Source organism: Cetorhinus maximus, chromosome 1 (assembly GCF_964194155.1).
Source record: "Cetorhinus maximus chromosome 1, sCetMax3.hap1.1, whole genome shotgun sequence".
Classification (NCBI taxonomy): domain Eukaryota; kingdom Metazoa; phylum Chordata; class Chondrichthyes; order Lamniformes; family Cetorhinidae; genus Cetorhinus; species Cetorhinus maximus.
The window spans coordinates 210,683,454-210,706,644 of record NC_135879.1 but is presented as its reverse complement, the minus strand read 5'-3'; the positions used below and the strand labels follow the sequence as shown (position 1 = coordinate 210,706,644).

The following is a 23,191-nucleotide window of genomic DNA, read 5'->3' as shown; positions in this document are numbered from 1 at the left end:
TTGACAAGGAAGTATTCAATGAACAGCATGACACTAGGAAGTTCTGAGGAACAAAGGGACCTTGGCGTGTGTGTCCGCAGATCTCTGAAGGTAGAGAGGCATGTTAGTGGGGTGGTGAAAAAGGCATATGGGACACTTGTCTTTATTAATCGAGGCATAGATTACAAAAGTAGGGAGGTCATGTTGGAGTTGTATAGAACCTTGGTGAGGCCACAGCTGGAGCACTGTGTGCAGTTCTGGTCACCACATTATAGGAAGGATGTGATTGCACTGGAGTGGGTGCAGAGGAGATTCACCAGGATGTTGCCTGGGATGAAACATTTAAGTTATGAAGAGAGGTTGGATAGACTTGGGTTGTTTTTGTTAGAGCAGAGAAGACTGAGGGGCAACCTGATTGAGGCGTACAAGATTATGAGGGGCATGGACAGGGTGGATAGGGAGCAGCTGTTCCCCTTAGTTGAAGGGTCAGTCACAAGGGGGGCATAAGTTCAAGGTGAGGGGCAGGGGGATTAGGGGGGATGTGAGGAAAAACTTTTTTACCCAGAGGGTGGTGACAGTCTGGAATGCACTGCCTGGAAGGGTGGTGGAGGCGGGTTGCCTCACATCCTTTAAAAAGTACCTGGATGAGCACTTGGCACGTCATAACATTCAAGGCTATGGGCCAAGTGCTGGTAAATAGGATTAGGTAGGTAGGTCAGGTGTTTCTCACGTGTCGGTGCAGACTCGATGGGCCGAAGGGCCTCTTCTGCACTGTGATTCTGCAATTCTGTGAAGTTTACCCTGAATAGCAAAGTCAAATAGATCCAGAATGTCCCAAGTTCAATTCCTGATCTACACTGAATTAGCTGACTGTGGTGGTGGTGGATTTATCTTCATCATGTTTGGGTTAAGGAAGGGAAGAATGGTCATGGTTCCCACTTCTGTTTGCTATCATGCTGGAAGTCCATACATGTGGACTGGATGACATTTGCAACAACCAAATAATCTATCAAAAATTCACACTTGAACAATGGCTACCAAGGTGAAGCAACAAAGTTCACCCAACATCCATGACTGTATCCAGCAAGGAGTTACTGGCCTAGGAATCTGGCAGCAAAGGCCTTCAAAATGATGGGGCTCGACATTCAGCTGTAAAAATTGTACCCTGCAATCCCCCTTGGCCTATACCGAATTTCTAGGCCACCATCTTTGGGACAAGTGGAGAAAAAAAATTGACATGGAGAACAAAAAAATGTAAATGAGGGAATTGGCACCTCAGCTGGCTGAGCTGAGAAGACGACCAATAAAGAGGTGAAATAACATGCAACCCTGCTCAGTCATTTTATATTCTTTTCTTACCATAGCTTTTGCCTCTTCTTGTATCAGCCGTTTCTGATCCATGCGTTTAGCATTAGCTTCTGCCATTTGTTCCTGTAGACCAGCCAGGACTTCTTGCTGTTTCTCATTTTGCTCTCTCATTTCTTTTTCCATCCTCTCCTCTTTGGCAAGCCGGTCCTTCTCCCACAGCTCTTCATACATCTGCTCCTCTTCCTTCTGTTGATTCTGCAGTTTCTTGTTGAACTCTATTTGCACCTTCCTACCCTTGACCAGCTCTAGCTCTCGCTGATGAGATAGCTTTGTCTGCAGCTCCTCACACTGCTCCCTAAAATATATACAGAAATCAGACACAGGTGGAGTGGCTGAAATGCTATACTGATACAATCTAAACTTTCTGATATAAATGGCTTGAATATGGTAACATAGTGGTTATGTTACTTGAATTTTCAATAAAGATCTTTAAAAACAAGCATTAATAATGACTATAAAGAATGGACTTGAAACCCTTGATTAGTTAGTATTGTCAACATAAGAAAAGTCCGAATTTTGCAAAATGAGCTATTTGACATGGCCTACCAAGGATCATGTATGTGTTTACTACAATATTGACAGTTATGTTAAGTCAACAGACAGGATGTGTCGGCAAGACTGACTTTAGTAAGAAGAAACATTGCTAACAGTTGCAGAGATAATGAAGTAAGGCCTACAGATCTAATAAGAAATTCTTTAATGTTCTGAGTTCCAAAACAACACATATTTAGTGTGATGATCATACAGCAGATTTTGGAAAGAAAAATATAGAGAACAGCACATTCCACAAGTGTTTTCAAGAGCATCACATGCAATATCAAGACAAGGCAGCATAGGAAAAAAACCTTCTTATTCCCACAAGAACAAACTCAAAGAATTATTTGACTTCAGTTGCACTCACTAGGAAAATGTTGTCTGAAAAGCTACAACTTTATTTGCATGGCTCCAAGATGACAAAGGCTAGGACGGAATATTCAACAGGACATAACATTTCAGAAGGACAGGAAGCTAGGAAAAGGTGGTTCGCTGGCTCTGTAAATAAGGATGATATTAGTATAATAGAGGGAGATATAATTCTAAAGATCAAGATGTAGAATCAGTTTGGGTAGTAATAAGAAATAGCATAAGGTAAGAAGTAATTTGTGGGAGTATTTTGTAGGCCCCCTAACATTAACCACACTGTCGATTGGGGTATACAGGAAAAAATAACAGGAGCTTGTGAGAAAGATACTGCAATAATCATGGATAATTTTAATCTATATATAGATTGGACGAATCAGACTGGCAAAGGTAGCTTGGAAGAGGAGTTCATAGAATGCTTCAGGGACAGTTTCTTAGAGAGGCACATTCTAGAGCCAACCAGACAGCAGGTTATTCTAGGTCTGGTAATGTGCAATAAGACAGGATTAATTAATGACTTCATAGTAAAGGCGCCCCTGCATAGCAGTGATCATAACACAATTGAATTTCGCATCCAGTTTGTGGGAGAGAAGAGCAGGTCTGAGACTTTTATTTTAAAGGTAAATTTTGGCAATTATGAGGGTATGAAGACAGAACTGGCTAAACTGAACTGGGAAATTAGGTTGAGAGATAGGTCAGTAGAAATGCAGTGACAGGCATTTAAGGAGTTATTTCAAAACACTCAGCAAAGATACATTCCAGCGAGAAATAAATAGTCCAGAGGAAGGACGTATCATCTGTGGCTAACTAAGGAAGTTAAAGATAGTTTCAAATTGAAAGGAAGAGCTTAAAAAAAGTGCAAAGATGGGTGGCAGGTCAGAAGGTTGAACAGAATATAAAAAAAGACAATGAATGACTAAAATTATTCGGAGGGAGAAATTAGAGAATGAGAGAAGCTAGCTAGAAATATAAAAACAGATGGTAAGTGTTTCTACAGTTATTTAAAATGGAAAGGAGTAAGTAAAGTGAGCATTGGTCCTCTAGAGAGTGAGTCAAGGGAATTAATAATGGAAAATAAAGAACTGGTGGGTGAATTGAACAGATATTTTACATCAGTCTTCACTGTAGAAGATACAAATAACACCCCAGAAATAACTAAATCAAAAAGTGAAAGGGAGGAAGGAACTAAAAGCAATTACGGTCACTAGGGGACGGTACTGAGAAAATTATTAGAACTAAAGACTGACAAGTTCCCAGATACTCATGGATTTCATCCTGGAGTCTTAAAAGCAATGGATGCTGAGATAGTAGATGCATTGGTTTTAATTATCCAAAGCTCCCTAGATTGTAGTATTTCTGAAAAAAGAGACATGTCTAAGCTTTTTGTCTTGCACTCACTAGGGCACGTCACAAGAATACTAATATAAGGGGAAAACAACAATTTATACTGGATGTGAAGAGAGTGCTGATGGGTTGGCAAGTGGCTTTGCCATGGAGAATGCACCAGTGATGTTAACTGACAGTTAACTGCCAAGCATTGTTTGAAATTTAAACAAGGCAGCTTGACCCTGACTGGTCAAGGTATTACCCTGAGGAATGAGTCAGCGAATGAAGGTAGGCTTGCAATAGAGTCAGCGAATGGCTGTCACTTATTTTGTTTAGCTGAAACAGACGCAATGTGTGTACATGTTCTTTCTGTCTGCAAAGAACAGGACGCTGTGCAGTATGTAGCTTCCAGTACACACAAATGCACCACACTGCGAGCCTGACCGACAATCTTAACTTGGTTGTCAGCGTAGTTCTTAGCAAACTGAGGATTATTTAGCAAATGCTGTCCAATTGCGGAATCACATCTAATGTTGGACACGTTTTGAGTTTTGCAAGCACGGGGTGGTTGGGTACGGTTTGTTCACTGCCCATTGCAAACAGTGGCTGGGACATGCTGCTTGATATGATCCACCAGTCTTTTGGGCTTACATGCCTAGCATCACGCTGACACTGAAACTGATATACACATTATTCATTTGTTTTATAGGCAAAACGTCTTTTTCGCTTGATGGCAGCATCCTGTTAGTGGTGAGTACCACTCGTGTTGCTACTGCACAGTAAAAGCGTGAAACATCTAGCTTTACCTGTTGCTCAAATTTTTGAGATACATTGCCCTTTCAGGGTAATCTGAGGTAGACTAGGCATTTTTCAGGGCCTGGTGGCGTTGCTGGGACAACAAAACTGCCAGTAAACCAGACTTCTGAGGCAGGGCTTCCTCCACAGAGCGTTAAATGGTTGCTGGGCTGCTGCTAAACAGCAGGGATGCGTCCCTGGCCAACGGCTTCGTGGCAAGACACTGTCTGAAAAATTCTGCCCTATGATTTCAAATACCTCCATGCCAGTCTGAGAATTTAAATTCAGTTTTAAAAATCTAGAAAGGTATCAGTAAGATTGATCATGAAGCTGCTGTATTTCCGAAGAACTAATGGGGTAGAATTTTGATTTTGATATTCAGGTCCATTTAAGTCAACAAGGTGGAAGCTGCAATATCACCCTTTTTGCACTGCCTTACAAGACAAACAATGAAAGGAAACCTGTTATCCTTACTTGATATGATCCATATCTTACTCCAATCCCACACCAGTGGTGACCAGTAGTCGCTACTGGTGCATTCCTACATCTCTTGGCTGCAAAAATAGTGAAGAAATTTTGACAAAGTTATGTCTTTTCTAGCAGCCTGCAGTGGTCCACTTAAGGACTGCTTGGGTGGGCTTTGGGTAATCCTCGTTTTAAGGGCAACCTAATTTTGCACAGGGTGCCTCAAACAGGTATTAGGTCCCTTGTTTTTGCCTGTTTTGTGTGTGGACCCTGGATGCTTTTCAGCTGATCCATTCAAATATAGCACACTTCTGGCTTATAAGTTGATTTAGTGCAGAGTACCTTCAAATTTCTAGGCCCAAAACTCTATTTAGAATCTGCTTAATTTGTATTTTTTCCTCCACACATATGGATCAATATTGTGGTGTGTTTTGATGGCACATAATTTAAGGGAGTTTATCTAAAACATAATTCAATTTATTTGACACTTCCCATCAGATAGTATATATAAACAAAATCACTGACTCCTGCCAATGCAACATGACCGTCTGCACATGCACACTGAACATCACTCTGCTGTGCAAAAAACATGGGTTTTGTTGGCAGGAAATTTATGCAGGTCTTAACATCTTAAGTTTTTTTAATGTGTTATAACTACAGATGAATGGCAGAAAAATGATTCAATAATTACATTTCCACAACAATGTTCAAACAGCACAGGTACCAAATAATAGCTGCACTCTCCCCCTCCTCATGTTTTAATTATACTAAATATTTGCCAAAGAGCCATCATTAACATTTCACCAAAAGAGACAAGAAAAATATTGCTGATGCTGCAATACAGAAACTCTGGAGGCATTCAATGCAAGATGCTGTCTGAGTGTCTCCAAGATTTTCAGTTCATTCTTTGCTGCTTTAAATTATCCACTTTACTTCTGCATTAAAACGGTGCAAAGGTTTTTTTTCTTTGACATTGAATGAATGTCAATTAGTATCAGGTCTATGAACTCCTGTTCTACTGCCAGTCTGATACAATGTGTTCATGGCTGCATGAGCAGCATGGCAGCTAAAAAATGACACAAAATCACTGTCCTGTCAATGACAACCTTAGCGATCCTGAGGCTAATTTTCACTCACAATTTCCTCCAGTTCCCTCACTCTCACCGGTGACAATTCAAATCCACCACACACTACACCACAAATTCAAGCCACACAGGGCTTCCTATTGGAGGGCGGGGTGGGGGGAGACAGGACGAGAACGCCCGACAGATGTTCGCTATCGGCGAGAATTATCCCAACTGAATAATATGATTCTGTTCCAGTCCTAATCAGGCCCCCTCCCATAACTTTTTCTCCGGTACATCGATGACTGTGTCAGTGCCGCTTCATGCTCCCGTCTGGACCCGGAAAAATTTATTAATTTTGCTTCCAATTTCCACCCCTCCATCATTTTCACATGGTCCATCACTGACACTTCCCTTCCCTTCCTTGACCTCTCTGTCTCAATTTCTGGTGATAGACTATCCACCAATATTCATTACAAGCCCACCAACTCCCACAGTTACCTCAACTACAGCTCCTCACACCCTGCTTCCTGTAAGGACTCCATCCCATTCTCCCAGTTCCTTTGCCTCCGTCGTACCTGTTCCAATGATGCCACTTTCAAAAACAGTTCTTCTGACATGCCTTCTTCCTTAACTGAGGTTTTCCACCCACGGTGTTGACAGGGCCCTCAACCGTGTCCGGCCCATCTTCCAGGCATCCGCCCTCACACCTTCCTCTCCCTCCTAGAACCATGATAGGGTCCCCCTTGTCCTCACTTATCACCCCACCAGCCTCTGCATTCAAAGGATCATCCTCCTCTATTTCCGCCAACTCCAGCATGATGCCACCACCAAACACATCTTCCCTTCACCCCATCTTTCGGCATTCTGTAGAGACTGTTCCCTCCGGGACACCCTGGTCCACTCCTCCATCACCCCCTACACCTCAACCCCCTCCCACGGCACCTTCCCATGCAACCGCAGAAGGTGCAACACCTGCCCCTTTGCTTCCCCACTCCTCACCGTCCAAGGACCCAAACACTCCTTTCAAGTGAAGCAGCACTTCACTTGCACATCCCTCAATTTAGTCTACTGCATTCGCTGCTCCCAATGCGGTCTCCTCTACATTCGACAGACCAAACGCAGACTGGGTGACCGCTTTGCAGAACACCTTCGGTCTGTCCACAAGCATGACCCAGACCTTCCTGTCGCTTGCCATTTCAACACACCGCCCTGCTCCCATGCCCGCATGTCTGTCCTTGGCCTGCTGCAATGTTCCAGGGAAGCTCAACGCAAACTGGAGGAACAGCACCTCATCTTCCGATTAGGCGTTTTACAGCCTTCCGGGCTTAACATTGAGTTTAACAACTTCAGACCATGAACTCTCTCCTCCATCCTCACCCCCTTTTTGGTCCCCTTTTTTCTAATAATTATTATATTTTTTTTTTCTTTTCCGACCTATTTCTATTATTATTTTTAATATTTATTCCATCTTTTAGCCTATTTCGATCCCTTCCCCCCACCCCACCCCCACTAGGGCCATCTGTCACTTGCTCATCCTGCTTTCTACCCTTAATGTCACAATTGGCACATCCTTTAGCTAATATCACCACCGTCTACACCCCTTTGACCTTTTGTTTATGGCATCTTTTGCAATCTCTTTACCTCCACCTATCACTGGCCCTCCATCCAGCCCCACCTGTCTCACCCCCCTTAAACAGCTTATATTTCACCACATTTCTATTTTTCTTTAGTTCTAATGAAGAGTCATACGGACTCAAAATATTAACTCTGTCTTCCCCTCCACAGATGCTGTCAGACCTGCTGAGTTTTTCCAGCAATTTTTGTGTTTGTGTTGAATAATATGATTGGTTGGCTGCAATGTCATTTATTCAAACAATGAAAGGAAACCTGTTATCCTTACCTGATAAGACTCATATCTTACTCCAATCCCACAGTGACCAGCAGTCGCTCCTGGTGCATACCTACATCTCTTGGCTCCACATATAGTGAAGAAATTTTGGCAAAGTTACATCTTTTGTGGCGGCTTGCAGTGGTCCCCATGAGCACACTCCTGATTGGCTGAAGCCTCCTGTCACTCACTAACTCACAGCCAGAGTGGCTGCCTACCCGGCTGTTGAGTGGAGGCGGATTCCAGCAGAAATAAAGGTTACTGCGGCGGGGGAGGGGGAGGTGGAGCTTTCAAACACTGGTTGATTGAACAATCCAAAATCATTAAATATTATTTTATTTTTAAAATCAGTACCTGGGAAGTTTCCCCAGAGGAAGCAGATGTCGATCAGGCTGGCCCTGATTCCCAGGGTGCAGCGCAACACAAGGGTTTAATTGAATGAGAGGTGTAAGTTAAAGTGGAGGGGCCTCAGCAGAGCTGAAAACCCAGGCATTTCAGCAATCTGGTGACAACTGTCAGGACACCAGGACGCTTAGGGAAAAGCCAGCCAAACTCTGGTCAGCCTAGTAAAGGGCAACCCCCACCACTCAAATGCTGTGGCCCCCTTGCCACCATTCCAAAAATTTTTTTCAAAAATGCCTGCCCACTCCCACCCACCTGCCCACGCCAACTGTTTTTGGATGGTGTGTCAGTGAGAGGTTAAAAAAGAGAGTTCTGGCTGTTACAATAGCTGTTTGTTGACATTATCCTAAGGCCGGTCATTATATCATTATTAATGCTTGGCTGCTTTCCACAACCTACCATTATCTCAGTAGGGGATTCCAAGTTCACAGTTTGACTGACAGCTCAAAGAGTTTATTGAAGAATTAACTATCCTTGATATGGGGTCATAAATACAGTTATTTATATATTGAAGGGATTAAGTTCTTGAGGGGACTTAAATGTGTTGAATGAGCTTTAATGAATGAGAGCTTTTTTTATATTGTAAAGGCTGTAATAGGTATTTAGAACTTTATTTTGTTTCACCTCTCAAGATGGCCCCTGAGGTCTGCCCAAGAATGGATACTGGGCAAGTTGGAATGTAAGGTGTAAAGACAAAGGGTGGTAAGTCAGGCAGCATGGGTTGGCATTAACTTTGTATAGGGTCTGTAGTGGACCATGGGGGTGGTTGGGGCCATGGATTGGCATCAGTCTGCATTAAGTTGGCATAAAGGGCAGTGGGACTGGGTGGGGGCATGAGGAGTGGTGAGAGGGTGTGAGGCTTAGAAAGCCAAATATTTAACAAAACAACTAGGACAAAGTCCCAGACAACAGAGATGGGCCTTTTGAGCAGCCCGCCTTGGCACTCACCAGCCCCTGCCCCCGCCGCTAATCTGCATTCGGGGATGGCGTGCACATCTCCATCCCGTACCATTCTGCACCTGCCCTCCCGAATGAAGTTCCGCCATTCAGGTGAGTTTCTCCCAAGGTAGGCACTGCGAGCTGGAGTATTTCCCAACTCCCGCTACCTGAATTGGGAGCGAAAATCCGGTCCATTGTATCCTCTGGCCAGTAAAGTACCCAGCATCCTTCACTGGCAGCATTCTTGTGTTTCTGGTGTAAGGGACACGTCCCATATTACAGTTCAGTATGCAATCCATCAGGTAAATGACTTAAAACATACAAGTGGATTTAAAACCCAAGACATGCCCAGAGTTCAGGTAGCACAGAGCCACTCGGCGTCCCCATCACTAGGCAGGCACTCGGCTGCATTAATAACATGAATAAATTCCGTGAATTTTAGCATTCTCATTTGTCCTGTTCTCTTCATTTCACTCCACTTTTTAAGTGAGTTTTTGAGGTTGCACAAAAGCTGGGTTTCCTGCTTTAAAAAACAAGGATAAATTCCTCAGTCCCAGAGTTTAGTCCAATATAAAATATTACCTGAACTGCTGATCAAGTTTTTCTGCAACCAGTTTTTGTCGTTCCCGTTCCCTTTTTATCTTCAAGTCTTTTATATGCTGTCTGATTTTTGCTTGTTGCTCTAAAGGCGTTTCCCCCATAAGGGACAGTTGGTTCAAGTATTCCTTTTCTTCAGCTTCCAGAAGATCTCGCAGCCTCAAAAGATTGAAACAAAATTGCATTTAAGAGCAATTGTTGACCATATCAATTGCTATTGAAAAGAAGTTCCACACATAGAAATTTGTATCCATTATGGGAGAGCTTCACATCCACGTACAGCATGCTAATGATAATTCAAAGTCATTTTATGTGCTAAAAACAAATGCAAGTTGAAATAAGTAAAGTTAAGTAAGTAAAGATTAAGTTGGCTGAACCAAAGAAGGTGATCAAAGACTGGTGAAAATGATGGGTCTAAAGGAGATTCTTAAAGGTGGTAAGTTGATGGAGGCATTTAAGGAGAAAATTCCAAAGTATGAATTATGGGCAGCTAGAAGGCAAAGGGACGGGAGATGTACAAGAGACTGGAGTAGGAGAAATGGAGAGTTCTGGTGGGATGAGGGACGAGAGTATAGAGAGGTTACAAAGGCAGGGAAGAACAAGGCCATGAAGGAATTTAAAAACAAGATGTGGTTGACTCTTAACTGCCCCCTGAAATGGCCTAACAAGTCACCCAGTTCAAGGGCAATTACGAATGGACAACAAATCCTGGCCTTGCCAGTGACACCCACATCCCATAAAAAAAAAGAAAAAAAATCAGACAACCAACAATTCACCTGCAAGCTACAGGCCCGCAACGATATCTTAAAGGACTGAACTAAATTTCATCTTTATAAGTATCTTTTATTCTTAACTGCATTTAATCTTTGTATGTATTTAATTAGCAACTTTATTACTTTTACTTAGGTAATTTACAGCAGTGTTTTTGTAATAAACTAACCTTTATCCTGTTTAAGACGAAAGCTTTGCTGCTGCTTATTTTTTAAACTGGATAATTCACAAATTAAAGAGGGCTACATTCACACAAATTCTTAGCTCATGGACGACTTTGAGGAAATGCCTTTTACATGGCCATGGCACAATAAAGTGTTGCCTTAAAATGTCATGGGTACAGAATATATTCATTTTTCAAAGAGATTAGTTTTGCAAAATAAAATAGGTTTCCATTACTCATACAAAAGCAAAATACCATGGATGCTGGAAACCTGAAATAAAAACAGAAAATACTGGAAATACTCAGTATGTCTGGCAGCATTGTGGGGAAACAGACAGTTTCAGGTCTGCGACATTTCATCAGAATCCATTAACCATATCTGTCTCTCTTACATATGTAAATAAAAATTGTACTGGTAATTCCATGGTTTAATTTTACCTTCAAAATCCATTCAGCACTTCTATAATTTTATTTACCTTTCTCTCCTTTGTTCTATGTCTTGTTTGTAAAATTCCATAGCCCTTTGGACCATATACCTAATGTCGTTCTTTAATTTCATTTGTTCCTCTTCTAGTGTAACACGATTCTGGCTTTCAATCTCTTTTCGGTCCTTTACAAAGTTTGCATAATCTTCAGCAATTAAATCCAGTTTGAGCACGTTCATCATATCTAAATTTGCGATGTTACCTGAAGATTTCGCTAGCTGCCAAAGACAAAATTTGTAATAACATTCAAAGATTTATCACAGGGTTACCTTACATTAACCCCCACCATTAAAAAAAGACAAATAATAACTGATTAGAGGGGTTCGTAGCACAATGTTGAACAAATTAAAGGTCTTGGTTTGAATCCAGCCCTGTTTGGTTGTCTCTGCATAATGCTGGCATAATTTGAAGCTACTTCTGCTATATCAATTTATATAACATACTGTTTGCCATTCCAGACTGTAGCTTTCTGTATCCCATCTGACTCTGCTATCCATAATCGTAGGATGGCAACTGGTATAGCAGCACAATGGTTATGTTCCCAGTAATCCAAAGGCCTAGAGACAAGTTCTAATTCCACCAAGGGAGCTGGGTAATTTAAATTCAGTTAATTAAATCAATATGAAATAAAAAGCTAGTCTCAGTAACAGTACCCATGAAACGACCAGATTGTCATTAAAAACTCATTTGGTTCACTAGAGGAATTTAGGGAAGAAAACCTGCTGTCTTTACCCCGGCTTGGCCTAATCATGACTGCAAACCTGAGCAATGTTGTCGACTCTTTAGTGTCCTTTGAAATAACCCAGCAAGGCATTCAGCTGTTTCAAAATTCTATTCAAAACTATAGTAAAACTATAGTAAAACTGGACGGATCTAGAATCAACCTAGACACCGGACATGACAAAAGCACACTGAGCGCAGTATACCCTGCAAAGTCCTCAGGCAGAGTTTTGGAACTCACAGTGGCCGGGAACGAAGGCGGGCAGGAACCAAAAAAATAGCCCTGCTGGCTGGCCTGCCAGTTCCCCAGCTCCATCCTGCCCTTAGGCCATTGTGGAGAAAGTGGGATGGTGGCATAACAAGGCTACTCGCCTGCACCCAGGAGGAAGCTGACACAACTCGGTAAGCCTACTGGAGGCCAAACAACGGAATCTGATGGGATTTTCCAGTCAGCCTCCAATAACCCCCAGGCAGAAGGGGCCAATTTTGGTGCCTGGAGGTGGCCGCCCAGCAGCAGACCATGAGGCCAGGACTACTGGCAGGTCTAGAGGCCCTCCCAGCCTGCCTGATGCAGGAGCAGTTGCAGGTCACCCTGTAGAGGGGACACCCCTCCCACACACAACACCATGGTAGTCTGGCTGCAATATCCATTTTCTAATATATTTAAAATGGTTCGAATGGCTTCAATTTTGAAGTGTCTTCTCTCTTATGTACACTCTACTGCAGCCTGCTGCTCCGTTCAAGCTACAAGGCCTCTGATTTGACCTCCAGCTTGGAAAGCCTAAGCCCTGTCCTTATTTAGATGGCGAGCCCATGTCTTGGCCAATTAAGAGGGAAACACATGAAAATTGGGCCGGTGACCATTTCCCCATGAGGCAGGTTTGGGGCTCAGAAAAGGCCTGACATTTCTCGCCCTCAGTGGAAAAATCCTTCCCCTTCTCTCTAACATATGGGGACCTGTGCCAAAATTGGAAAAGCTGCTCCACAGACTATTCATACACAAAGAAACATACCTTTTTGGCCATACCTTCAGAATTCTTCAGCGCCATTCCTAGGTATGGCCTATCCACGGGCAGGACAGACCCACCAGGGGTGATGGCACAGTAATATACAGCTAGGAGGGAGTTGCCCTGGGAGTCATCAATATTGACTCTGGAACCCATGAAGTGTCCTGGCATTAGGTCAAACATGGGCAAGGGAACCTTCTTCTGATTACCACCTACCATCCTCCCTTAGATGATGAATCAGTGCTCCTTCAGGTTGAACAGTACTTGGAAGAAACACTGAGGGTGGGGTCGTACACATACCCAGCATATCATCCACATATTGGAAATATGCGAGAGGTAGGAGGTTAGGTGTCATTCCATCGAATACACGGAACCCAACAAAAATGTTTGTCAGAGCCGGGCCTAGAGGGAATCCCATGGCAACACTATCTATTTGGGCATACATGGTGTTGTTAAAACTGAACTCAACTGCGCAGGCTGCCGAGTTCATAAGTTCAATGAATATTGATTCACACAATGGTGGCAGGTCTAGATCACCATGATATTGTGCTGCAGTGCAAATATCTATGACTTTCTTAAATGGAACATTGGTGAATAGCTAGCAATTTCAAATGAGCACATGGACACAGCATTGCTATCGATATACAGGTCCTGTATGGTCTTCACAATGTGAAGGAATCTTTCACCGTGTATGTGGACAACTTACTCAAAACTGGAAGTTTTTAACCGGAAGCCTCTGATCATCGCCTGCCCAGCAGACCAATTCTATGTACAGCAATCTCATCTTGCTGCATCACCTTCCATTTTAAAGAAACTCTGCACTGCTGTCTTCAGCTAGGAACTCGCTGGAAACTCTCCGAGAACGAATCCCCCCTCTGGACTTTGACATTCTAGATTCTGGAAATCACGCGAACTAATATTCGTTTCTGTGGTTCTTTTACTGTTAAGTTATTCATAGTTGCAAATCTCCTCTTTTCTATCCCCCTTAACGTATACGTGTGTGTGAAATTGCAATCACACCCCCGGGTTTGAATGTGTGAATAAACTAACCTTCCGATTTAAACATAAAAATAGAGTCTGCTGCAAGTAACTTTAAAAGTTGGACCTCACAAACTGGGGTTTTGGGAAAACACACTTCTGTCCATTTTTAAAAGCAATTAAAAGAAAACCTTTGCTTACAGACAGAGGGCAAGAGGATAAAAGAGTTCAGTTTGCCTCACTCTCTTGTCCGGAACATGCCATTTACATGGAGTGTTCAGCACAGAAACAGGCTCAACTGGTTGATGCTCCAACACAAGCCTACCCCTACTCTCCTGCATCAAACCCCATCAACATTTATTTATTTATTTTCTAAGTAACTCATTGACAGAATGCGTTAGTTTATCTCCGGGTTACCCCAATGTGCCACTTACCAAACCCACAGAGCAGGGAGTTGGGCCTTTCACCTCCCTGCCGCAATTCTTATTTCGACATTTAGGCGCCATCGCCAGTTTTCTCCCACTCGGGCCTCCTCTGTTCTATCAGAGAGAGATCAATTTGAGGGGTTGTCAGAAACAGCAGCACCTCCAACACCAACACCAGCCCCAGCCGACCGCCCAGCAACAGTTGCAGGTCCGGTCACCATAGCAACCCCCAAACGTCCGCCCACCGCAGGCGGAGCCGCGCGCGTTTCCAGGGAGAGGACGCAGCGTCACCATAGCAATGGAACCAGATCCTATTGCATTTGAATTACTGTTTGCTTAAGAAAAATACCCGGTATTCATGTTTCTGATATTTCACTTGGTAATTAATTCGACTGTGAAGCACTGAATTTTTAAAAAATAAACCAGTTTCTGCAGTGACGCGAGACCTGATTAACATACCGTCGCGAGAGGCCTCCCGGATGGGCGGGAATTTCAAATAGATGGAACCGTTAACGGACCTGCTTTTTTTTTCTTTTAAAAAAAGTGTTTAACAAGCAGATATTGCTTCTGACTTCAGGCAGGAATCAGCGAGAAGATTAAAAATTATACGAATAGGTAATTTTGACGTTGTTCTTTTTGGCTCATGATTCAAATCGGTTATGGGAGTCGGCCGAGCCGCAGATCCCCGCAGCCTGAAGTGAGCGAGGGCCTAGGTCTGTGGGGGCCTGGGCCTCAGGCTGTTAGTGGGTTGGTCTAGGGGGTGTCGGTATGTATATAGAGATATATATATATAGTATTTATTCGGTCGGGGGTGGGGTGGAGGTTTCTGGATAAAAGGATTTCAGCTACACGGGATTCAGCTTTGGTGATTTCAGCTCTATCACTGCTGGGACAAAAACAGAATTACCTGGAAAAACTCAGCAGGTCTGGCAGCATCGGCGGAGAAGAAAAGAGTTGACGTTTCGAGTCCTCATGACCCTTCAACAGAACTAAGTAATATTAGGAGCTTACTCAGTTCTGTTGAAGGGTCATGAGGACTCGAAACGTCAACTCTTTTCTTCTCCGCCGATGCTGCCAGACCTGCTGAGTTTTTCCAGGTAATTCTGTTTTTGTTTTGGATTTCCAGCATCCGCAGTTTTTTGTTTTTATTTTTGTTTCTATCACTGCTGGGAGCTGTTCCAAACGACTTGCCTTTTATACAGCGCCTTTCACGGCCATCGGATGTTCCGAAGCACTTTTAAACCAATGAAGTATTTTCTCGAAGCCGTCACTGGTGTAATGTAGGAAACGCAGCAGCGAATTTGCACAAAGGGCAATGTGATAATGACCTGGTCACCTGTTTTCGTGGTGTCCATTTGAGGGATAAATTGTTGGCCAGGACACCAGAGATAGCTCTCATGCTCCTCTTCAAATTAGTGCCGTGGGATCATTTTTACATCCACCTGAACATAAACAATGAATCCAGTGTCTTTGTTATCATCAAGATGAATTAAGACTTTTAACACTTTGAGGTAATACTGGAAGCAGCCGAAAGATTACTGCAATACCCCGCCAAAAAACGTTTGGTTTCAATATATACTTTGCAAACAGATTTGTTATAATGAAAAGAAAACGATTAAGATGTTATGCTGATCAGGCAGCATCTGTGGAGATTAATGGTTAATGTTTCAGTTGGGTGACCTTTTGTATCCACCTGAAACATTAATTTGGTTTCTCGCCACGGGTGCTGCTTGACCTGCCAAGTATTGGCAGCATTTCTTTTTGTTTTATTTTCAGCATCTGCAGTATTCGACTTTTGTAAGATGTTATGAATACAGCATATGTTCTGGTTATGTTCTGTGTTGTGTCCTACGTTTTAGGGGTCGATGTCTGAAATGGAGAGATTTGTACCTATTTCTAAAATAACAGGCCAGCTAAAGTATAAAGCAATTGCAGCCCTGAACTTATCAGATGGGAGGGACACTCGACTATAAAATGAGTTATATAGTGCTTTTTACGACCATCAAATGTCTTAAAAGTGCTGTACAGCTAATGAAGTACTTTTGATGTGAAGTCATTGCTCCAATGTAGAAAATGTGACAGCAATTTGCGCAAGGCAAAATCTCGAGCAGTAATGTGATCACCAGAAAATCTGATTGTGATGTTGAATGATGGATAAATAGTGGCCAGGGCATTGAGGATAGCTCCTTATTCTTCTTCGAAATAGTTCCATGGGATCCTTTACATCCACCAAAGCAAGCAGATGGTCCCTTTAACATCTCATGCGAAAGACTGTACCTCTGGCAATGTTGCAGTCCCTCAGTACTAGAGTGTTAGCCTTGATTTTTATGCTCAAGCACTGAAGTGGGACTTTAACCTGAACTTCAGACTCTGAAATGAGTGCTATCAACTGAGCCAAGGCTGACACTACAAAGTGATGAGCTAGGGTACTGAAGTAGAAATTGAAAAGAACGGGCTTATTGCCTGGAGATCTTTTATTCTTTCATGGGTTGTGGGTGTCGCTGGTGAGGTCAACATTTGTTGCCCATCCCTAATTGCCTTTGAGACGGTGATGGTGAACCACAAGCTTGAACTACTGCAGTCCATCTGTTGCAGGTACACCAACAGTGCTGTTAGGAAGTAAGTTCCACGAGTTTGACCCAACGACAGTGAAGGAACAGCAATATAGTTCCAAGTCAGGATGGTGTGTGGCTTGGAAGGGAACTTGCTGGTGGTGGTGTTGCTATTTGTCTGCTTCTCTTGCCCTTCTAGGTCACAAGTTTGGAAGGTGTTGTTGAAGGAGCTTTGGTGAGTTGCTAAGTGCAACGTCTATATTATATACCGCTGCCATTGAATGTCAGTGGTGGAAGGAATGAATGTTTAAGTTGGTGGAAGGGGTACTTATCAAGCAGATTGCTCTGTCCTGGATGGTGTCAAGCTTTTTGAGTGTTATTGGAACTGCACTCATCCAGGCAAATGGAGAGTATTCCATCACACTCCTGACTTGTAGATGGTGGACAGGCTTTGCGGAGTCAAAAGATGAGTTACTTGGCTCAGAATTCCCAATCCTGCTTTTTTAAATTCATTTATGGATGTGGGTGTTGCTGGCTAGGCTAGCATTTACTGCCCACCCCTAATTGCCCTTGAGAAGGTGGTGGTGAGCTGCTACCTTGTACCATTGCAATTCCTGTGGTGTAGGTACACAAGCAGTGCTGTTAGGGAGGGAGTTCCAGGATTTTAACCCAGTGATAGTGAAGGAACGGTGATATATTTCCAAGTCAGGATGATGTGTGGCTTGGAAGGGAACTTCCAGGTGGTGGTATCCTTGTCCTTCTCGATGGTAGTGGTCACGGGTTTGGAAGGTGCTGTCGAAGGAGCCTTGGTGAGTTTCTGCAGTGCATCTTGTAGATGGTACACGTTGGTGGTGGAGGGAATTTTTTTATTCATTCGTGGGATGTGGGTGTTTCTGGCTAGGCCACCAAATATTGCCCATCCCTAATTGTCCTTGTTCACAGGGCATTTAAGAGCCAACAACATTACGGTGGGTCTGGAGTCGCATGTAGGCCAGGCCAGGTAAGGACGGCAGATTTCCTTCCCTAAAGGGCATTAGTGATGGTTTTTTTTAATGACAATCAGCAATGGCTTCATCACCAGAATCCAGCTTTTTTTAATTGAATTCAAATTTCACCATCTGTTGTAGTGGGATTTGAACCCCGGAGCATTACCCTGGGTCTCTGGAATACTAGTCTGGTGACAATACTACTATGCCTCCCCCCACCCCCCCTGCCGCTGCCGTCGTGAATGTTTGTGCATTGGATGCCAATCAAGCGGGCTGCTTTGTCCTGGATGGTCAAGCCTCTTGAGTGTTGTTGGAGCTGCATTCATTCAGGCTAGCAGAGAGTATTCCATCACACTCTTGACTTATGCCTTGTGGTTTAAGGGAGTCAGGAGGCGAGTTACTTGCCGCAGGATTCCTAGCCTCTCGCCTGCACATGTACCCACATTATTTAATATGGCTGGTCCAGTTCAGTTGCTGGTCAATGGTAATCCCCAGGATGTTGATAGTGGGAAGTTCAGTGATGATAATGCCATTGAATGTCAAGGGGTGATGGTTGGAGATGGTCATTGCCTGGCACTTGTGTGGTGTGAATGTTACTTGCCACTTGTCAGCCCAAGCCTGGACATTGTCCAGGTCTTGCTGCATTTGGACATGGACTGCTTGTGTAGCCACAATATTCAAATGGCTGGTCCAGTTCAGTTTCTGGTCAGTTGTAACCCCCCCCCAGGATGCTGATAGTACAGGATTTGATGATGGGAATGCCATTTAATGTCAAGGGAAGGTGGTTAGATTCTCTCGGAGATTTGTCATTGCCTGGCACTTGTGTGGCGTAAATGTTTCTTGCTGATTATCAGCCCTAGTCTGAAGGTTGCCCAGGTCCTGCTGCATATGGATCCTAGCTGCTTCATTATCTGAGGAGTCATGAATAGTGCTGAACATTGTGCAATCTCCAGCGAACATCCCCATTTCTGATCTTATGATGGAGGGAAGACCATTGTGAAGCAGATGAAGATGGTTGCAAGATGAAAACTGAAACTTAAGAATCTGACAGGCTTGGCAGGGTAGGTGCTGAGGAGCTGTTCCCTCTAGCTAGAAAGCCTAGAATTAGATAGTGTAGTCTTGGGCTAAAGGGTCAGCCATTTAGGACTGATGAGAAACATCACTTGGGGGGGGTTGTGAAATTTTCGTGATTCTCTATCCCAGAAGGTGATGGATGCTTCCTCATTGAGTGCATTCCAAGCTGGGATCAATCGACTTTTTGCAAGAAGTGAAGTTGAAGCTGAAGATAGGGCATGATCAAATCGAATGCTGGAGCAAGCTGGGGGGGGGGGGGGGGGGGGGGGGTGGTAGGAACATAAGGCCTACACCTGTTCTTTATTTCTTAGGATATTTGGTTCCTTTTATTTTTAAAAAGGTGTTGCTTAACACACACAATATTTTCTAAATGTTTATGGCTGATCTTTGGCCCCTGCTTCACTTTCTTAATCAGAAATACAATGTGCACTAAAGAGATCTTTGATTTGATCAAATCTGATCCCTTGTGGATAATTCTATTTTCACAAGTTTTACATTGTTATATATACTTGTGTAAGAGTTGATCTCATAATAGTTGTCCCCATGACTTTCGGCATTTTTTAAAAAAAGCAATTTTTCATGTACCTCGTGTAAAAGTTAACCCTAGTTTTTCAGAAATTAAGCAGCCTGGTGATTATTAATTATATATTGCTAATTCTAGCTGCAAATTCCGTCAATCAACAAGACTAATGTGTACCACATGATCTATCAAGATGACTTGGAGAAAGAATAACCAGTACGCAGCTCAATTTTAAACTGGAGACATAAGTGGCAGAAGGGATTAAGGGATACTGTTTAAAAAAAGGGGTCTCTTGTTTAAGACAAAGATGAGAAGAATTTTTTTTCTAGGCGGGTCGTGAATCTTTGGAACTCTTTCCCCAGAGAGCATTGGAGGCAAGGTCAATGAATATTTTTAAGGCAGAGATAGATTGACTCACTTGTTAGTCAAAAATCTACGGTTGGAGGTAGGTGGAATGTGGAGTTGAGGCCACAATCAGATCAGTCATGGCCTTATCAAATGCTCCTGATTCATATGTTGGCAAGGAGGCCATTTAGCCCATCAAGTCCATGCTGGCTCCCCAGGGAGCAACCCTGTCAGTCCTACTCCCCTGCTCAGTTTCCGAATCACAGTGTGGAAGAGGCCCATCGAGTCTGAACCGACACGTGAGAAACACTTCACCTACCTACCTAATGCCATTTATCAGCACTTGGCCCATAGTCTTGAATGTTATGACGTGCCAAGTGCTCACCCAGGTACTTTTTAAAGGATGTGAGGCAAACCACCTCCACCACCCTCCCAGGCAGTGCATTCCAGACCGTCACCACCCTCTGGGTAAAAATGTTTTTCCTCACATCTCTTCCCCCCCACCCCCCCCCCCCCCACCCACCAACAAACCTCCTGGCCCTCACCTTGAACTTATGCCCCCTTGTGACTGACCCTTCAACTGAGGGGAACAGCTGCTCCCTATCCACCCTGTCCATGCCCCTCATAATCTTGTACACCTCGATCAGGTCATCCCTCAGTCTTCTCTTCTCCAACGAAAATAACCCAAGTCTATCCAACCTCTCTTCATAACTTAAATGTTTCATCCCAGGCAACATCATGGTGAATCTCCTCTGCACCCCCTCCAGTGCAATCACATCCTTCCTATAATGTGGTGACCAGAACTGCACACACTACTCCAGCTGTGGCCTCACCAAAGTTCTATACAACTCCAACATGACCTCCCTACTTTTGTAATCTATGCCTCGATTGATAAAGGCAAGTGTCCCATATGCCTTTTTCACCACCCCACTAACATGCCCCTCTGCCTTCAGAGATCTACGGACACACACGCCAAGGTCCCTTTGTTCCTCAGAACTTCCTAGTGTCATGCCTTTCATTGAATACTTCCTTGACAAATTACTCCTTCCAAAGTGTATCACCTCACACTTTTCAGGGTTAAATTCCATCTGCTACTTATCTGCCCATTTGACCATCCCGTCTATATCTTCCTGTAGCCCAAGACACTCAACCTCACTGTTAACCACCCGGCCAATCTTTGTGTCATCCGCAAACTTACTAATCCTACCCCCACATAGCCACCTATGTCGTTTTATATAAATGACAAATAATAGGGGACCGAGCACAGATCCCTGTGGTACGCCACTGGACACTGGCTTCCAGTCACTAAAGCATCCTTCTGTCATTACCCTCTGTCTCCTACAACTAAGCCAATTTTGAATCCACCTTATCAAATTACCCTGTATCCCATGTGCATTTGCCTTCTTTATAACTCTCCCATGTGGGACCTTGTCAAAGGCTTTGCTGAAATCCATATAAACTACATCAACTACACTACCCTCGTCTACACACCTGGTCACCTCCTCAAAAAATTCAATCAAATTTGTTAGGCATGACCTCCCTCTGACAAAGCCATGCTGACTATCCCCGATCAAACCTCGTCTCTCCAAGTGGAGATAGATACTCTCCTCAGAACTTTCTCCAATAGTTTCCCTACCACTGACGTGAGACTCACTGGCCTGGAGTTCCTTGGCTTCTCTCTACAACCCTTCTTAAATAGCAGAACCTCATTAGCTGTTATCCAGTCCTCTGGCACCTCCCCCGTGGCCAGAGAGGAATTAAAAATTTGGGTCAGAGCCCCTGTGATCTCCCTTGCCTCCCTCAGCAGCCTTATGGGTCCTACTCTTTCCCTGGTTATCCTCTTCCCATTGATATACTTATAGAATATCTTGGGATTTTCCCTACTTTTACCAGCCAGAACTTTCTCATATCCCCTCTTTGCTCTCCTAATTGCTTTCTTAAGCTCCACCCTGCACTTTCTGTACTCCACTAATGCCTCTGCTGATTTGCTTCCCTTATATCTGCTAAAAGCCTCTCTTTTCCTTCTCATTGTAACCTGAATACCTCTGGTCATCCATGGTTCTCTGGGCTTGTTACTCCTATCACCCTAGAGGGAACATGTTGAGCCTGTACCCTCCCCATTTCCTTTTTGAACACGGCTCACTGTTCCTCTGTAGATTTCCCCACAAGTTCCTAATCTACCTTGGCCAAATCCTGCCTTATTTTACTAAAATCCATTCTTCCCCCAATCCAAAACATTTTTTTGCAACTTGTCTATTTCTTTGTCCATAACAAACTTAAATTTTTACCATGTTGTGGTTGCTATTGCTAAAAATGCTTGCCCACCACCACCTCAGCCACCTATCCGGCTTCATTCCCCAGAATTGGGTCCAGCACTACGCCGTCCCTTGTTGGACCCTCTACATATTAACCTAAAAAGTTCTCCTGTACACATTTCAAGAAATCCACTCCATCCAAGCCCGTAACACTATGTCTATCCCAATTAATGTTGGGAAAGTTGAAATCACTTAATATAATTACCCTATTATTGTTTTTACACACCTCCGCAAATTGTGCACATATTTGCTCTGCTGACTATCTGGGGGTCTATAATAAACACCTAACAATGTGGCTGCCCCTTTTTTATTCCTAAGCTCTACACACAAAGCTTCATTCGATGCCCCCTCCAAGATATCATCTCTCCTTACTGCAGTAACTGACTCCTTAACTAATAATGCTCTTTTACCCCCTCCCATGTCTCGCCTGAAGATTCTATATCCCGGAATGTTGAGCTGCCAATCCTGCCCTTCCCTCAATCACGTCTCAGTGATGGCTACTATATCACAATTCCACGTGTCAATCCTCACCCTTAACTCATCCGTTTTACCTGTAATACTCCTGGCATTAAAGTAGAGGCCATCCAGCCTTGCCTTACTCCCTTGAAGCTTAATGCAGCTGTACTCCCCTTGGCTTGATTGTTTTACTGTATTATGACGTGTCCCTACTCTGCTAACAGTCTGTGTCCCCTCCCCCTGCCAAATTGGTTTAAACTTCTCCCAACAGCACTAGCAAACCCACCCGCAAGGATATTAGTCCCGCTTTGGTTCAGATGTAGACTGTCCCGCTTGTACAGATGCCACCTTCCCCGGAAACGGTCCCAGTGATCCAGGAATCTAAAACCCTCCCTCTTGCATCAACTCTTAAACCACGTATTCATCTGCGCTATTCTCCTATTTCTGAGCTTGCTAGCACGTGGCATTGGGAGTAATCCAGAGATTACAACCCAAGAGGTCTTGATTTTTAGTCTACTGCCTAACTCCCTGAATTCTTGATGCAAGACCTCATCCCTCTTTCTACCTATGTCATTGGTACCAACATGTACCATGACCTCTGCCTTATCACCTTCCCCCTTCAGGTTGCCCTGCAGCCGTTCAGTGACATCCCAGACCCTGGCACCAGG

At 43.7% G+C, this 23,191-nt stretch overlaps 2 protein-coding genes across 4 annotated transcripts in view; one reads left to right on the top strand and one right to left on the bottom strand.

Moving 5' to 3' along the window:
• cfap53 (cilia and flagella associated protein 53) overlaps positions 1–14,545 on the bottom strand; it is a 68,244-nt gene extending 53,699 nt beyond the window's left edge. Inside the window, exons 1-4 of the mRNA XM_078552566.1 lie at positions 14,285–14,545; positions 11,137–11,363; positions 9,712–9,885; positions 1,339–1,642 (exon numbers count right to left, since the gene is read on the bottom strand). Coding sequence (XP_078408692.1) covers positions 1,339–1,642; positions 9,712–9,885; positions 11,137–11,363; positions 14,285–14,356 — 777 coding nt within the window. The 5' untranslated portion in view covers positions 14,357–14,545. The remainder of the gene's footprint in view (positions 1–1,338; positions 1,643–9,711; positions 9,886–11,136; positions 11,364–14,284) is intronic.
• ska1 (spindle and kinetochore associated complex subunit 1) overlaps positions 14,538–23,191 on the top strand; it is a 46,017-nt gene continuing 37,363 nt past the window's right edge. For 2 of the 3 annotated variants that reach the window (XM_078552593.1, XM_078552603.1), the window contains exon 1: positions 14,756–14,890. The gene's annotated coding sequence lies outside the window, so the exon portion shown is untranslated. Of the gene's footprint in view, positions 14,891–23,191 lie in introns of all 3 variants that reach the window. The other variant, XM_078552609.1, reaches the window with a different exon arrangement.